The sequence below is a fragment of the Eimeria necatrix genome, genomic scaffold (assembly GCF_000499385.1).
Source record: "Eimeria necatrix Houghton genomic scaffold, Enh_scaff179, whole genome shotgun sequence".
NCBI classification, from domain to species: Eukaryota; Apicomplexa; class Conoidasida; order Eucoccidiorida; family Eimeriidae; genus Eimeria; species Eimeria necatrix.
In genome coordinates, this window is record NW_013652451.1 from 42,501 (window position 1) to 59,122 (window position 16,622).

A 16,622-nucleotide genomic window follows, 5' to 3' on the forward strand; every position below is an offset into this window, starting at 1 on the left:
AAATATTCCTTTTTGTCTTTTAAAATCCTTTTTTAACTTCAGTTTCCACTCCAAACTGCCCACCGATCATCTGCAGCATTTCTATGTCGTCGTATTCCCTGTAGACGCCTTCCTTGTAGGCGAAGGTGCTCTTGATGATGCAAAGTCTGAAAAAAAAGGAAATTAAAAGTGGAAATAAATAAAAAATAAATTAAAAATAAAAATGAATAAAAATAAATAAAAATTAAATTCATTTAAGCTTTCTTTTCCTCTTTTTCCGCTTTAAGCTGCGCAACTGCTCGTTCAATAAATCGGAACAACTCCTGCGGCGGCTCAGCCGCTGCTTCAGCTCGATTTAATTGTTGTCTTTTGTTTATTTTCATTTATTTATTTATTTATTTATTTATTTATTTATTTATTTATTTATTTATTTGTTTGTTTGTTTGTTTATTTTTAAGTTCTGCTTCTTCTGCTGCTCACCTCGCCGGCAGATTGACTCCCTGGGCCAGAGTGCTGGTGGTGCAGAGCACTCGAATGTTCTCCTGCGAAGTGCAGCAGAGAGGAAAAAAGAATTAAATAAAAGAATTAAATAAAGGAATTAAATAAAAGAATTAAATAAAAGAATCAAATAAAAGAATTAAATAAAAGAATTAAATAAAAGAATAAACATAAAAAGAAACAACAACAATAAAGCTTCAATTGAGAAACAAAGCAAAGCCCCAGCAGCAGCAGCAGCAGCAACAGCAGCAGCAGCAGCAGCAGCAGCAGCAGCAGCAGCAGCAGCAGCAACAGCAGCAGCAGCAGCAGCAGCAGCAGCAGCAAACCTGCAAGAACTGGCTCTCCACTGCTGCTCGCTGCTGCTGCTGCAGCGCCGAGTGATGCACACAAATTCCTTTTCGAATATATTTCGCATATTTCGAGTCCATTATTTTCGCCAGCTTTTCCAGCTCTCTGCAGCAAATAAATCTGCAGCAAATAAATAATTCATTAAAAAATAAAATTCTTATTCAAATATTCTTCCATTTAAATGCTTTATTGACATCTAATCTTATCCATTTGCATGCAAACATGAGCCCATATCTCACACACACAGCAGCAACAGCACATTCCTCAGCAGCAGCAGCAGCAGCAGCAGCAGCAGCAGCAGCAGCAGCAGCGTCCTCATCCTCATCACCATCATCACCACCACCACCACCACCATCACCATCACCACCATCACCACCATCACCGTCACCCTAATCAGCAGCAGCAGCAGCAGCATCAGCAGCAGCAGCAGCAGCAGCAGCAGCAGCAGCAGGCTCACTGCTGCTGCTTGCTGCTGCAGACCAGCAGCAGCCCCGCCTGGGCGAGGGCCTCGCAGGCGTTTTCGCAGCCCTTTTTGGTGACGCAAAAAACGAGGGCGGGGCGGCCCTGGCTGTGGGCTTTGAAGACTTCGGGGACTTTTTTGTCCAAACTGCGTTCAAACTGGCTCCAAAAAGCTCCATTAAACCCATTTTCCGGGGCTTTGGGGGCCCCTGCGGAGAAGAAAACCCACCAAAAATCCATTCATGGGGCCCCGGAAAAAGCCCATTACTTCGCACTGCAGCTCCACCGGCCGGTAGCTGCTGCTGAAGCTGCAGCAGCAGCCCCGCAGCCACTCCGACAGCTGCAGCACATTCCCCACTGTTGCAGACACTGCAACAAACCGAGGGGGGCCCCCCGGGGGGCCCCTGGGGGGCCCCTTGTGGAGCTGCGGTGCAGCAGCAGCAGCCTCGCGACCACTGCTTCCTGAATTGGCAACGCAATTAGCGAGTTTAGCAAGCAGCAGCAGCAGCAGCAGCAGCAGCAGCAGCAGCCGCAGCAGCAGTAGGGTCTCGGGGCAGCTTTTGCTCGTTCCCGCTGCTGCAGCGGGGAACAACAGCGGCAGCGAGAGGCGTTAGGGTTTAGGGTTTAGGGTTTAGGGTTTAGGGTTTAGGGTTTGGGCGCACGAGGACAGGGCCGCGGCGGGGCATGTTAAGCAAATGGACTTCGTCGATGCAAACGAGTCCGAGAGAAGCAGCAAAAGGTTCTTCAGTGAGCAGCAGGCGGGAGACAGAGTCCAGCTTTTCTGCTGCAGCAACACTATTTGCTGCTGCTGCTGCTGCTGCTGCTGCTGCACTCACGGGTGGCCACAATGATGTCTGCAGCAGCCAGCGCGCGCGGCAGCGCCTGCGGTGACTCCAGAGTGTCGGCGGTGAGCCTGGGAAGCAAAGTTGAGTTCATCTGCTGCTGCTGCTGCTGCAGCAGCAGCAAGGTTGAATGCAGCTGCTGCTGCGCTGCAGCAGCAAAGAAGAAGACCCACTCGAAGCAAAACATGCCCAGAGGCCCCAGACGATCGGACCATTCTCGAGCTCTGAAAAGCAGCACAATCAGCCAAAGCCTTTCATGCATGCATGCATGCATGCATGCATGCATGCACGCATGCATGCATGCATGCATGCATGCAAGAGTTGAATTGTTGAATTGCTGCAAGACTGCGGGTTGGGCCCACCGCTCTGCACAGAGGGCCTTCGTGGGGCACAGGCAAATGACTCTTTGCCTGTGGCTGCGGTCTTGGGCGCTGCGGCGCTCCAGCAGCCGCAAGATCGCGAGCTCGAAGAGGACCTGGGGGGCGCTGGGCCGGAGTGGAAGGCGCTAATAAAATCCACTTACGGTTTTTCCGGAGCCCGTGGGGGCTGAAATTACGTAATTTGCGTCGGAGTTGTAAAGGGCGTCGAAGCAGGCGCTCTGCATGGCGTTGAAGTGCTCGAATCGGAACGCTTTCCGGTGTTCCGGGTCGCGGATCGCGGCGCGCGACACCGCCTGCGTCGGCCGGCGATCCGCAGTAAATGACTGCATTTTCGCGCGAAAAAAAAGAAAAGAATTAATTAAATGAAGAATGTAAACTGAATTTCCGGTTCGGGGCCTCGTTTGGACTTCCGAAGTGCCAGGATCGCGCGGCGCGCCTCGCCAGAGCTGCGCATACACCCCAGCGCCGCCGCGTTGCAACTTGCAAAGGGAAGAACGCAACCGCTCAGATGTTCTTTTTTGAAGAACACACTGCGATCTCGAGTCCTTTCTAATAATCCCACAAAAATAAATGATAAAAGAGGCTTTTAGAGGAAGAAAATGCCTCATTCACGTTTGCAGATTCCACGGCGCAGCAGAGCCGCACAGAAACAGCCTCGCGCCAGCGAATGGGCGGGGGAACAAAAGATTCCAGCGAAGAAAACAGAAGTAAAATTCAATTTTGTTGAATTAATGCATTATTTGAAAAGAATGAAATCAAGACAGAGTCCGCTGCGGAGTTTTTGCTGCAGTTTGGAGCGCCACCGGTCGAGTCCACTTGCAATTCAAGTCTCGCGCCGCACCAGTGGACCACGTCTTGGCGCCTCTTTCCCGCTCATCAATTCTCCTATTTTCACTTTAAATTGAATTAATTTACTTTTAATTTTTCATTTAAAAAACAAAAACGCAAATCCAGGCCAACTCCCGCGAACTCGAAGTCTCGCGTCGGCACCGGCTGCAGCCAGCTGCAGCCAGCTACAGCCCCAGCCTCTGTCCTGGTCCTGGGAGTGAGTTTGAGAATTTAAGTTTAATTGCAGTTAAATTAAATTAAAAATTAAAATTTTAATTTAAAATAAATCAAATTTAAATTGAAGTCTCCAGCTCGGACTGGCTGCGCAGCTGGGGGCCGCCGCCGCCGTGTGGGGCCCCAGCAGCAGCAGACTTGCATGCGTTTGCTGCTGCTGTCTTGGCTTGTCTTTGGAATTATCTTTTTTTAATTTTAATTGATTTTTTTTTGATTTCGTTTTTAGTCCTTCAAGACTTCAGTCTCTTCCCTCCGCTGCAGCTGCAGCGCAGCAGCAAACCAACTCGACAAGCAGCAGCAGCAGCAGCTGCAGCAGCAGCTGCAGCAGCAGCAGCAGCAGCAGCTCTTCGCCTCTTTTCCTTTTTTCGAAATTAAACTAAGTCCAAAAATCGAAACTTCTTTTAATTAATTGAAGAGGTCTAATGCCCTGGCTGCGCCGTGCTGCTCAGGAGCAGCAGCAAACGCCCCCAGCAGGAGTCAGCAGCAGCAGCAGCAGCAGCAGCAGCAGGAACACAAACAGGGGCTGCTGAGGAGCAGCAGCAAGGACTGCGCGCAGGAGAGAACAGCAGCAGCAGCAGCATCAGGAGGAACAAATACAGCAGCAGCAGCAGCAGCAGCAGTAACACCAGCAGAGACCAGCAGCTGCTGAGTGCAGCAGCAGCAGGAGCGGCAGCAGCAGCAGCTTCGCCGAAGACAAAGCAGCAGCAGCAGCAGCTCCTGCAGCGGCACGAAGCGCAGCAGCAGCGGCAGCAGCAGCAGCAGCAGCAGCAGCGTGTGCAATGGAGCCGACAGCTGTGTCCCCCAGTGCTGCTGCTGCTGCTGCTGCTGCTGCTGCTGCTGCTGCTGCTGCTGCCCCGAAGCAGCGGTTCTGCACAGGGCGCTGCACCACGTCTTGTCTTGTTTATTTATTTATTTATTTTATTTCAATTTATTTTTGCTGCTGCCTTTCTCTCAAAGTTCCTGCTGCGCTGCTGCCAGCAGCAGCAGCACTCCCGAACCTCGTGGCCCTCGCCATTCTCTACAAGGTACCCCAAACCCTAAACCCTAAACCCTAAACCCTAAACCCTAAACCCTCGTGGACCTGGGGGCTGTGCTGCTGCTGCTGCTGCTGCCGCAGGTCTTTGGAAAGGGCGCAACGCTGAAGCAGGTGAAGCTGAATAAATGAAATGAATTAAATGGAAATGAATTAATTAAATAAATGAATTAAAATAATTAAAAAATGAATTAAATGAATTAAATTAATTATAATGTTTAATTCTTTTCTGCTGCAGAGCCTCCTTGTTGTCCTTTCCGCCCTCTGCGTGATAATCCCCTTTTTGCTGCTGCTGCCGCTGCTGCGGCAGGGCTGGCTGCTGGTGGTGAGCCTGCTGGACGTTGCTGCTGCTGCTGCTGCTGCTGCAGCAGCAGCAGCAGCAGCAGCGCCAGCAGCAGCAGGAGTCCTCAGCCTCGTGAGGCCAGGCTTCCTCCTCTGGGCACTCCTGGACTCGCTGCTGCTGACAGCTTTGCTGCAGCAGCTTTTCAAGTTTGCTGCTGCTTTCCAGCTGCAGCACAAGGTGTACGTACACCCCAGCAGCCTGCTGCTCTTCTACACCGCCCTCGCCGCCAACGCCTTTTCCCTCGTGAGCTGCTGCAGATTTATTTATTTATTTATTTATTATTTATTTATTTATTTATTTATTTATTTATTATTTATTTATTTATTTATTTATTTATTTATTATTTATTTATTTATTTATTTATTTGTTTTTATTTGGTTTGTTTTGCGCATTTAAATCGAAGTTCTGTCCTCCAGTGCCCCTTTTCGCTCTCCGCTGCCTCTATTCTTCTTTTTGTTTTAATTTTATTTTATTTCAAGAAAAAGAATTTAATTATTTTACAATTTCATTTTTAATTTTAATTTATTTATTTTACAATTATTTAATTCTTTTCTTTTTTCCGCAGGCCACTGGCACACATGATGCCTTCCGCCTCGCCAGCCAACTCGCCGGGGGGCCCCCGGGGGGCCCCCCAGGAGGCGCAGCGGCTGGGGGCCCTTTGGTCCTTTTGTGTGTTTCACGGAGGGTACGAATTGCCCAGCCAGCTACTCACTGCAGCACTGATTGCATGCAACGTCAGCAGCAGCAGCAGCACCAGCAGCAGCAGCAGCAGCAGCAGCAGCAGCAAGACTGGAGGAAGCAGCTTTATACAGGTGAGAGGCGCCAGGTGTACGTACACCGCGCAGCAGCAGCGTTCTGCATGCAGCCTTGCATGCATTTTCATTTCTTTTTATTTTATTTTTATTTCATTTTTCGTTTCTGCTGCTCAAGTGTATCTACACGCACGCGCCCACCATTTGACCAAAGAATAAATCCTTTTAAAGTTGCTGCCAGCAGCAGCAGCAGCAGCAGCTGCTGCTGCTGCTGCTGCTGCTGCTGCTGCAGAAGCAGCAGCAGCAGCCGCTGCGGCTGCTGCGTGTGCATTATCTCTCTTTGTAATATATAAATACTATAAAGTATACATTTAAATAATGTCAAATATCTCTGTTATAAAATACTCTCTTAAATAAATAATAAAATATATTTTGATGAATAGTTTTTGGTGTTTACTTCTAGACGGAGCTGCTGCTGCTGCGGCAGCTTAGGGTTTAGGGTTTAGGGTTTAGGGTTTAGGGTTTAGGGTTTAGCTTTGCACTTGTGTCTGCAGATCATCCAAGGCCCAGTTCTGCTGCAAGCAATTCCCGCATTTTGTACACAACTCGCCCGGCGTAAGCTTTCCAGCTGCTGCTGCTGCTGCTGCTGCTGCTGCTGCTACTGCTGCAGTTACTGCTTTTGCTTCTGCTGCTGCTGCTGCTGCTGCAGCTGTTGCTGCTACGTTTGCTGTGACGGGTGCGGCTGTTGCTGCGACGCGCAGCGTTTTTGAAGCTACGGGCTGCATGTCTGCTGCTGCTAGTGCTGCTGCTGCTGCTGCTGCTGCTGCTAGTTCTGCTGCAGCTGCTGCTATTGCGTTTGCTGCTAGTGCTGTTGCTGCTGCTGCTGCTGTTTGCTGCTGCAGACATCAGCCAAAATGTGGCCATGAGGTTTCTGTGGGGCCGCCCGGCGAACGCCGTTGCTGCTGCTGCGCTGCGGACTGTAGCAGCAACAGCAGCACTTTGTCAGTTTTTTTCAATTATGGTGATGATCTTCAGTCTTTTAATTGCTGCTGTTGCATGCAGGTGAGTTCGGGCCAAATGCGGGCTTCTCGGCCTTTAAAATGCTGCTAAAACAGCCAATTAGGGTTTAGGGTTTAGGGTTTAGGGTTTAGGGTTTAGGGTTTGGGGTTCTGGAGGCGCCTGGCCCCGCGGCAGTTCGCCTTTTGAATCATTGGCATTTGCTGCTGCTGTTGCTGCTGCTGCTGCTGCTGCTGCTGCTGCTGGAGTGCAGAAAGGCTTATCTCCGTGCTGCAGCAGCAGACGCAGCAGCAGCAGCAGCAGCAGGAGGCTGCAGCCCCGTGGGGGCGCCGCGGCTGCTGTTCAGTTTGAAGGATTTGTTCGGCTCGGAGGAAGCAGGTGAGGTGGAAAGCGGCTTTAAATGCCACTAGAGCGAAATAAAAGAAAATAAAATAAAATAAAAGAAATAAAAGAAATAAAAGAAATAAAAAGAAATAAAAAGAATAAATAAAAGTGTTTGGCGTTTGCTGCAGAGGCGGAAGAAAGCGCGGCGCTGCTGGCGAGCGGGCGCGAGCGCTGGGGTGTATAGGCAGCTCGGCAGCAGCAGCTGCTGCTGCTGCTGCTGCTGCTGCCACTTAAATCATTTTGTGGACTTTTTGCGTCGTTTTTGTTGCAAATGAACGCTAAAGTGGTTTTGTTTTTCCTTTGGGGGGCCCTGGGGCCTCGGGAGGCCTCGGCGGGCCCCGGGGGCCCCCCGGCGCTGCCGCTGCCCCGTAAGTGCAGCCCAAGTTGAACTGCCGCCGATCTTCGCGAAAAATGCCGCCAAATGGTTCTTTTTTGCTCCCCAGTGGTCCGCGAACTCGAACTGCGGCTGGACAAACAGTATGGAGGTGAAAGTTTGCAAATTCGTGCAGCTTTCCGCGAGTTCAACTTTTTTCCGCAGCTGCAGCAGTGTCCGCCCTCAGGTGTTTCCCGCTGCCGCTGCTGCGGAATTCCCTTTTGTTTCCCTTTTATTTATTTCTTTTTGTTCTTTTTTGCGCAAAATTCGAAGAAAAATGCTGAAGGACTTCGCGCACGCGTAGGCGAGTTGGCCGTTTGCTGCTGCTGCTGCTGCCCATTCGCCGCAGCCCCGCAGACCTCCCCGCGGCGGAGGAGGCGTTTGTCGAGGTAACTGCGCGCGAAAAGCTGAAATAAGTTGCAAAACAAAATTCAAAATCAAAAACAATTCACTTTCGCGTTTTTAAATTCAATTTCCACTTCTTTTCCACGCCAAACGCCCCCTTCAGGAAACGCTCACGGCCCACTTCGGGCCTGCGGTGTACGCGCAGTACAGCAGCCTCGGCCGCGAGCAGGTGCGCACTTGCTCGAATTGGAACTAAATGAAAGGCCATTTGAATCAATTTTGAATTTTAATTCAAATTTTTCGCATTTAAAGTTCATTTCCGCCAAATTTGGAGTCAAACCGCCGAAAAAGACTTCATTTCAAACTCCGACCTCAGCATACACCCCAAGACCCCCAGGCCCTGCTGGTCCGCAACGTGGTCAAGCTGATCAAGCAGCAGTTCCACAGGGTAAATACACTCCAAGGACAAAATGAAGTTCATTTCTTTCATTTTTTAATTTTTAAATCCAAACAAATAAATAATTCCAATTTAAATGCAACAAATCAAGCCACGAACATCCGCCGCGTGTCTCCTCCGGCGCTGCTGGTCCTTCCCCAGATCCGCTTGCACTCCGCCAGTTTGGAGGGGTCTTGTGTGCATTTAGTTCATTTAAATTGTTTTATTTTATTTTATTTATTTTATTTTATTTTATTTTATTTTATTTTATTTATTTCAAATTATTGAATTTCATTCCCTTCGACTTCAATTTGCCAGCTGGCGGAAGTTTGCAACACGGAAGTGAAGCCCCAGTGGTCCCACTTCCTGGCGGTGGCTGCGCTCTCGAAGCAAATGAAGGTACTTGAGGCATTTTGAGTTTGTTTTTGAATTAAACTTTAAAATTAAATTTCAAATAATTAATTATTTCAATTTAATTCATTTGAATTCCACTTTTTGAATTTCCGACTTGAACTCACCGGGTGTACGTACAGACAGGCGAAGGTGCAGGGGCTGTCGGGGCCTCCGCTGCAGAACAAGTCGCCGATCTTCGTTGAAACAGATTTAAAATTGTTTAATTTTAATTAAAAGATATTTAAAATAAATAAAAGTTTATTTTAATTCTTTTATTTCGCGTTTTCTCTTTTCTTCAACTCAGACGTGCCCTGCAAAGACGAACAGTCGTGCAAGAAGCTGGAGGTGGGCGCGGGGAAAGCTGCGGAAAGCAAACGAAATAAAGCAAAAAAAGCGGAAATAAAACGAAATAAAAGAACAAAAAACAAAATTAAATCAAATAAATGATTTTTAATTCAAATAATTTTCATTTCAACAACAAAAACGAACTTTTCAACTTTTTCCGGTGTCTCAGCACCTCGTCAACCGCTGCAACTACGCCAGGTGAGCAAATCCGAAACTTTCTTTTAATTCTTTCATTTAAACTTTTATTTCATTTATTTAATTCTTTATTTCATTATTTAATCCTTTATTTCATTATTTAATTCTTTATTTCATTATTTAATTCTTTATTTCATTATTTAATTCTTTATTTCATTATTTAATTCTTTATTTCATTTATTTAATTCTTTCCAATTCGCAATTCAACACTTCATTTGCTGCTCCTCTCTCGCCAAACCCTAAACCCTAAACCCTACACCGCAAGCCCTAAATCCCAAAATGCAAGCCCTTGACGCTGAACCCTAAACCCTAAACCCTAAACCCTAAACCCTAAACCCTAAACCCTAAACCCTTCAGGCGGGGCGCAATGACGGCCAGCAACATATTCAATTCGATAACTCACGTTTTGAATGGAGTCATGTCTTTGATGTGCGGCTGTCTCTTCGTGGGCCCAGTGCACTTGTGCGTTTTGAAGAACTTCCCGGTGAGGGTTTAGGGTTTAGGGTTTGGGGTTTAGGGTTTGGGGTTTAGGGTTTGGGGTTTAGGGTTTGGGAGTTGAGAAGTCAAATTTGTTCACGTGCTGTCAGTACACCTGCAAACTGCCCTACCCCGTCTACGCCTCCCTCTACATGGGGACCAGCCAAGGTGCGCTAAACCCTAAACCCTAAACCCTAAACCCTAAACCCTAAACCCTAAACCCTAAACCCTGATTGGGTCCGTCCGTTGCAACGCTTAAAAATATTGCTGCTGCTGCAGTGTGGGAGGTGGTGAAGGCGACCAGCAACATGTGCAGGTCTGTTCCATCCAAACCCTAAACCCTAAACCCTAAACCCTAAACCCTAAACCCTCACCGCCCCAGAATTTACGGCGACCCTGGACTCGGAAGCATTGTGAAGTAGCTGCTCCATTAGCAGCCAACCAGTTGCCTCTGGCCACCTGGCTAGCTCGCTAGCTAGCCAGCTAGCTAGCTAGCTAGCTAGCTGGCTAGCTCGCTAGCTAGCTAGCTAGCTGGGCCAGTGCAGCGAAGGGAAAAGCACTTCTCTTCCTGCTGCTTTCAAACTAGCTCGCGGTCTGAGCAGCTAGCTAGTTAGCTAGCTAGCTAACTAACTAGTTGGCTAGCTAGCTAGCTAGCTAGCTAGCTAACTAGTTGGCCAGCTAGCTAGCTAGTTGGCTAGCTAGCTAGCTAGCCAGCTAGCTAGCTAGCTAGCTAGCTAGCTGCTGCCTGCGCGGGCAGACTTCAAGTGTGTCCGGGCGTTTCAAATGGTGCCCGTGGGCGCTGGCTCCAAACCGCACCCCCAAACCCTAAACCCTAAACCCTAAACCCTAAACCCTAAACCCTAAACCCTAAACCCTAAACCCTAGCGGCCGAAGGCGAAAGTCATCTCCTCGACCTCCACGGCCAACTGGCCGTCCACAAACCCTCGGCCTTTGAATTTGGCAATTCCGAATTTTGGCTTCCAAGTCAGCAGTTCGGCCTCCATCACCAGCGAGTCTCCTAAAAATAAAAATAAATAAATAAATAAATAAATAAATAAATAAATAAATAATAAATAAATAAATAAATAATTAATTAATTAAATTAAATTAATTAGTTTGAATTAATTGCGCGGGAGAGAGCGCGGAGTCACGCTGGCAGCAAAAAGAACGAGAGCTGGAAGGCCCGCAGCAGCTGCAAACGAGGGTTTAGGGTTTAGGGTTTAGGGTTTAGGGTTTGTGGCCGCGAGGGGTACTACGGAAAGTGGAAAAGAGAAGTTAAAAAGAATTAAATTTAAATTTAAAACCTTTAAAATGAAATTAAAATTAAATTAAAATTAAAATTCAAAAAGGCTAACTGCAATGCAGCACAGCAGCGCCAGAAACAAAAGCAGCCGCTTCTGTCCTAAACCCTAAACCCTAAACCCTAAACCCTAAACCCTAAACCCTAAACCCTAAACCCTGAAGAGTAAACCCTAAAGAACGCCCCCGCAAGAATAAGCCCCGCGCCCTACCGAAGCGCTGAGCCGCAAACCCGGCGCCCTCCCGCAACCCCAACCCCCACGCCGTAAACCCTAAACCCTAAACCCTAAACCCTAAACCCTAAACCCTAAACCCTAAACCCTAATTTGGGGTTTACCCGGCACCACGGGCCGCTTCCACTTCACGCCGTTGGCCCCCCCGAAAAAGAAAACTCCTTTTCCGTCCGACAGCGGCGGCTGCAGAGCGACGATGCCCGCGAGTTGGGCGAGGGCCTCCAGCTGTACGTACACCCCAAAAACGGGGAAAGTTGAAGAATTAAAAGAAGTAAAAGAGAATCAAAAAAGAATTAAAAGAGAATTAAAAGAGAATTAAAAGAGAATTAAAGGAGAATTAAAAGAGAATTAAAAGAATTAATGGAAGAATTAAAAGAATTAAAAGAATTAAAAGGCATTTGAAAGCCCTTGGAGTCTGAGCTGCAAAGTTCCGGGCGCGCGAGCGGAGCTGTCGATACACCCTGTCGATACACCCCAGTCGGAATTGAAGACGGAAAGCGAAGCGAAAAAGAGATTTGCAGAACAAAAGAATGTTTGAATTAAAAAAAGAATAAAAGAATAAAAGAATAAAAGAATAAAATAATGAAATAATAATAAAAGAAGAATAAAAGAATAAAAGAATAAAAGAATGCAAAGAAAGGCGGCGTTCAGCGAGCTGCCTATACACCCCGGGCCAAAAATCGCGGTGTCTGTACACCGCGCACCTGCAGCACGCCGGGCATGACGGCTCTTTGGGGAAAGTGTCCGTTGAATTGGAGTTCATTATTAGAAATGTTTTTAACTCCAACAGCTCTTTTTCCAGCTTCGAAAAAGACTATTTTGTCCACCAAAAGAAAAGGATATCTGTGGGGCAAAACCTGCTTTATTTGCTCCGCCGTGAGCGCCGGTGTACGTACACTCGAAGTCAACGCAGACACCCACTCCGCGTCCCGGTACCCGCTGCTGCTGCTGCTGCTGCTGCTGCTGCTGCTGCTGCTGCTCCTGCTGCTGCTGCTCGCTGGAGGGCAGGCGGGCTTTTGATGGTAAAGGCCAAAGAACTGAGGGGAAGGTAAAAGAGGCAAAGACAGAGACAGACGCAGCAACGAGGCCAGGCCATCATCTTCGCTGCTGCTGCTGCTGCTGCTGCTGCTGCTGCTGCTGCTGAGGAAGGGGGAACCAGGCAGCAAACCCTAAACGCAATAAAGACAACTTAAATCCTGAAAAATAAATTTGCTGCTGCTGCTGCTGCTGCTGCTGCGCCTGCCGAGACAGGGGGGCAGTCGGCTGCTGCTAGTCGAGTCGGGGGTTGGGGCTTTGCTGCCGATTGCATGCGCTGCAGCAGCAGCAGCGGTCTCTGTGGCCCGTCCAGAGAAAAAAATCAAAATTTAAACCTAAACTCCAAACCCTAAACCCTAAACCCTAAACCCTAAACCCTGGGCCCTGAATGGCGTGCCCTTCTTGGGGGCAAGCCGCCGCTGATCGCAGCGCCTGAAAAACCCTAAACCCTAAACCCTAAACCCTAAACCCTAAACCCTCGAGGGAACGCGAGGCCTTCCAGATCAGCCCCCGTCTGCTGCTGCAGCTGCAGCAAAATGTGGAGCCACGGGGGAGGGCACCCGCAGCAGTACCAGCAGCAGCAGCAGCAGCAGCAGCAGCAGCAGCAGCAGCACCAAATGCAGCAGTACATGCAGCAGCAAATGGGGGGCTACGGCTCTGCGGGCTTCGACGCTGCGCAGCAGCAGCAGATGCACCACCACATGATGCTGCAGCAGCAGCACTACATGCAGCAGCAGCAGCAATACATGCAGCAGCAGCAGCAGCAGCAGCAGCAGCACACCCCCGGGGCCTACCCCTACCAGCAGCAGCAAATGTACCCCCACAGCTACGGCTTTTCTTCTCCTGCTTCTGCTTCTTCCTACGGCTCGCCTGCTGCTGCTGCTGCTGCTGCAGCAGGAGGCAGCGCAGCAGCAGCAGGGGGAGCAGCAGCAGCAGCAGCAGCAGCAGCAGCAAGTCCCTATGGCCACACCACCCCACAAGTTTCTCCTTATGGAGCAGCACTTGGCAGCAGACAAGCTGTGCCTCCGCCTGCAGACCCCGAGCTCGCCAAGAGGATCCGCACCATGGCAGGTAAGGGTTTAGGGTTTAGGGTTTAGGGTTTAGGGTTTAGGGTTTAGGGTTTAGGGTTTGGAGTTTAGGGTTTGAGGGCTGCAGGAACGACCAGCGCTGATGCCCTTGAACTCTCTCTTGCACCTAATGCCCTCTTCTGTCCAGGCTTCAAAGCTTAGTGGCTAGAACTAGGGTTTAGGGTTTAGGGTTTAGGGTTTAGGGTTTAGGGTTTAGGGTTTAGGGTTTTTGCTGCAGAGTACTGCGCGCGAAACCCTGACATGGAGCGGCTGGTGCGTCAGCGGGACGGAGCAGACCCTCGTTTTTCTTTCTTGTCTGGAGGCGAGGGTTTTGAGTACTACAGGTAAACCCTAAACCCTAAACCCTAAACCCTAAACCCTAAACCCTCGTTGAGGTGAAGCAGACTGGCATCTCGGGGCCGCCGCCGCCGCCGCCGCCGCCGCCGCCGCAGCAGCAGCAGCAGCAGCAGCAGCAGCAGCAGCAGCAGCAGCAGCAGCCGGAGTGGGGCTACGACCCCGAGTCGCTGCTGCTGCTGTACAAGCAGCAGCAGCAAAAACACTCCTTGTCTGCTGCTCGAGATAAAGAGCTGCTGGGGGTTTTGGAAACCCTAGAAACAGCAGCAACAGCAGAGCACATTCGCGCGGCCAGGCGCTGGGCGGAGGTTTGCTGCAGCAGCAGCAGCAGCAGCAGCAGCAGCAGCAGCAGCAGCAGCAGCAGCAGCAGCAGCGGCAGCGGGGGAGAGCCAGACCCTGCTGCTGCTGCAGCACTTGCTGCTGCGCTGTACAGACACCAGAAAACCCTCAAAACCCAAACCCATAAACTCCACGTCCTCTACTTGGCCCACGACATTGTCCAGGTAAACCCTAAACCCTAAACCCTAAACCCTAAACCCTAGCGCACGCCCAGGGAGCCCCAAACCCTAAACCCTAAACCCTAAACCCTAGCCCTGAGACGGCGAATGCATCTTTTTTGCTGCTGCTGCCGCCATTCCCTCCCTTTTTTTCCCAAAATAAATAAATAAATAAATAAATAATTTATTTATTTATTTATTTATTTATTTATTTATTTATTTATTTATTTATTTATTTATTTATTTAGAATGAAGCTGTCAACAACCGCAGCAGCGCGGTTTGCGCAGCCTTTAGGGTTTACCTCCCGTGGCTGGCTCGCGAGGCTTACCAAGGGGCGGACTCGGAGACGCAGCAAAAGGCAAACCCTAAACCCTAAACCCTAAACCCTAAACCCTAAACCCTCGGTGCCGAGCCCTAGGAGGGGCGGGGCGAGGAGGCGCAGCTGCAGCGGGCTGCAGCAGCGGCGAGGGTTTTCTTTCTGGGGTTTAGGCCGCTGCGGCGGCTCGGCTCTCGCGAGGGTTTAGGGTTTAGGGTTTAGGGTTTAGGGTTTAGGGTTTGCGCGGCAGGTCGAGCGGGTCCTGGCCCTGTGGGTGGAAAGAGGGGTTTTGGGAAAAGATGATCGGAGAGAAATTTCTTTTTTAATTCGAATGCCGCAGCAGCAAGTGCAGCAAATCCTAAACCCTAAACCCGAAGCAGAAGTGAGGGTTTAGGGTTTAGGGTTTAGGGTTTGGGGTTTAGGGTTTGGGGTCGGGCGTTGTTTGGGGGCACAGGGGTCCAGCGGGGAGCAAACGCTTAAGTATTCAGTCTCTAAACCCTAAACCCTAAACCCTAAACCCTAGGCTACGGCGCCTTTGAAGGAGGGGTGCTGCTGCTGCCCTTGCTGCTGCTGCTGCCCTTGCTGCTGCTGCTGCACTTGCTGCTGCTGCTGCACTTGCTGCTGCTGCTGCACTTGCTGCTGCTGCTGCTGCTGCAGCGTCGACTTGGTGGGTTTTCAGACCATATCGATTCTGGCGGCCCTCCAGGTACTTCGAAACCCTAAACCCTAAACCCTAAACCCTAACGCCAAGCCCTATCCCTAAACCCTAAACCCTTAAACCTGTCGCCAAACCCTCAAGTCCTAAACCCTAAACCCTAGCGCAACACCCTGGCGTCGAACCCTAGATCGTAAACCCTAGCAACATAGTCGAAAACCCACACCCTCGCGCCAAACCCTAAACCCTCGCGCCAAACCCTAAACCCTAAACCCTAAACCCTCGCTGCGTCACTGGGCTTCGCAGAACCTCCTCGAGGGTTTGACAGAAGGCCAGAAGAATTAGGGTTTACGCCAGAGACAGTTTCTGTGGGGGTTATGGCTTCGATGCTGCGCAGCATCATCAAACGCGTAAACCCTAAACCCTAAACCCTAAACCCTAAACCCTCAGTGCCTCAGAGCGAAGGGCGCGCTCGACGCCGTGCCTTCCACTGCCGCAGCAGATATTCACGCGAGCTCATTTAGGGTTTAGAGTTTTGGGTTTAGAGGCTAGGGTTTAGGGTTTAGGGTTTAGGGTTTAGGGTTTAGGGTTTAGGGTTTGGCTGCTGCAGACTCGCCACATGCATGCGGCCTTCGTTCCATATCGGCCCCTCGACCCTCTAGCAACCCCCCAAACGGCTCCTCGTTAGCTGCTGCTGCTGCTGCTGCATTTGCTGCTGCTGCTGCTGCTGCTGCTGCATTTGCTGCTGCTGCTGCTGCTGCATTTGCTGCTGCTGCTACGGCTGCATTTGCTGCTGCTGCTGCATCTGCTGCTTCGAATTCTGCTGCTGGGGCTGCTGCTGCTTCTGGTTCGCTGCTGCTGCATTGCCTCCCGCACCCTCCGCTGCACCCTCCGCTGCTGCTGCACTTGCTGCCGTTGCTGCTGCTGCAGCAACTGGTCGCTGCTGCTGCATTTACTGCTGCTGCTGCTGCTGCTGCTGCTGCTGCTGCTGCTGCTGCAGCTGTGGAGCCCCCGTCGGAGTATCTGTCGGATCGCCTCCAGGACTTCTACGAGGACTTGGAGCACATCGAAGAGAACTTCCGGAGAAAAATGAACAAGCCGTAAACCCTAAACCCTAAACCCTAAACCCTAAACCCTAAACCCTTGATTTGCTTTAGCAGCTCAGGGCGGCTTCGGCGCCGCCACGCAAACCGCAAACCCTAGTCCCCAATTTGCCGGCGCCTCCGCAAACAGCATTTAGGGTTTAGGGCTTAGGGTTTAGGGTTTAGGGTTTAGGGTTTAGGGTTTAGGGTTTGTGCGCAGCGAGAGGTCCGGGCGGCAGCGGTCGCTTTCGCCTTCTCTCTCCGACAGCATCTGCAGCGACGGACATTCCAGAAGCAGATCCAGCAGCGCCAGTTTGGAAAGAAAACTGGAAGCAAGGTTTGCTGCTGCTGCTGCTGCTGCTGCTGCTGCTGCTGCTGCTGCTGCTGCTGCTGCTGCTGCTGCTGCTGCTGCTGCTGCTGCT

At 50.2% G+C, this 16,622-nt stretch overlaps 4 protein-coding genes across 4 annotated transcripts in view; 2 read left to right on the top strand and 2 right to left on the bottom strand.

The window, feature by feature from the left end:
• ENH_00022440 (hypothetical protein, conserved) overlaps positions 1 to 2,835 on the bottom strand; it is a gene marked incomplete at both ends in the record, with an annotated part of 8,231 nt that extends 5,396 nt beyond the window's left edge. Inside the window, 8 exons of the mRNA XM_013579588.1 lie at positions 64 to 146; positions 460 to 521; positions 804 to 930; positions 1,065 to 1,214; positions 1,283 to 1,493; positions 2,121 to 2,350; positions 2,489 to 2,565; positions 2,650 to 2,835. Of these exons, the coding sequence (XP_013435042.1) occupies positions 64 to 146; positions 460 to 521; positions 804 to 930; positions 1,065 to 1,214; positions 1,283 to 1,493; positions 2,121 to 2,350; positions 2,489 to 2,565; positions 2,650 to 2,835 (1,126 nt within the window). The remainder of the gene's footprint in view (positions 1 to 63; positions 147 to 459; positions 522 to 803; positions 931 to 1,064; positions 1,215 to 1,282; positions 1,494 to 2,120; positions 2,351 to 2,488; positions 2,566 to 2,649) is intronic.
• Positions 2,836 to 4,815: 1,980 nt separating this feature from the next.
• Positions 4,816 to 7,281, top strand: ENH_00022450 (hypothetical protein, conserved; the record flags this gene model as incomplete). Its single annotated transcript, XM_013579589.1, has 5 exons — positions 4,816 to 5,187; positions 5,510 to 5,756; positions 6,599 to 6,758; positions 6,967 to 7,091; positions 7,226 to 7,281. The coding sequence occupies 5 exons, from the start codon at positions 4,816 to 4,818 to the stop codon at positions 7,279 to 7,281; spliced, it is 960 nt and encodes a 319-aa protein (XP_013435043.1).
• A 3,261-nt stretch (positions 7,282 to 10,542) lies between these two features.
• ENH_00022460 ((3R)-hydroxymyristoyl ACP dehydrase, putative) lies at positions 10,543 to 12,292 on the bottom strand (the record flags this gene model as incomplete). The annotated part of the gene is given in 4 exon segments (XM_013579590.1): positions 10,543 to 10,679; positions 11,298 to 11,418; positions 11,898 to 12,095; positions 12,101 to 12,292. Coding segments are annotated over 4 exon segments (648 nt in total).
• Positions 12,293 to 12,764: 472 nt separating this feature from the next.
• On the top strand, positions 12,765 to 13,325 carry ENH_00022470 (hypothetical protein, conserved; the record flags this gene model as incomplete). Its single annotated transcript, XM_013579591.1, has 1 exon — positions 12,765 to 13,325. One exon carries the CDS (start codon positions 12,765 to 12,767, stop codon positions 13,323 to 13,325), a length of 561 nt encoding a protein of 186 aa, XP_013435045.1.
• Positions 13,326 to 16,622: the final 3,297 nt, after the last annotated feature.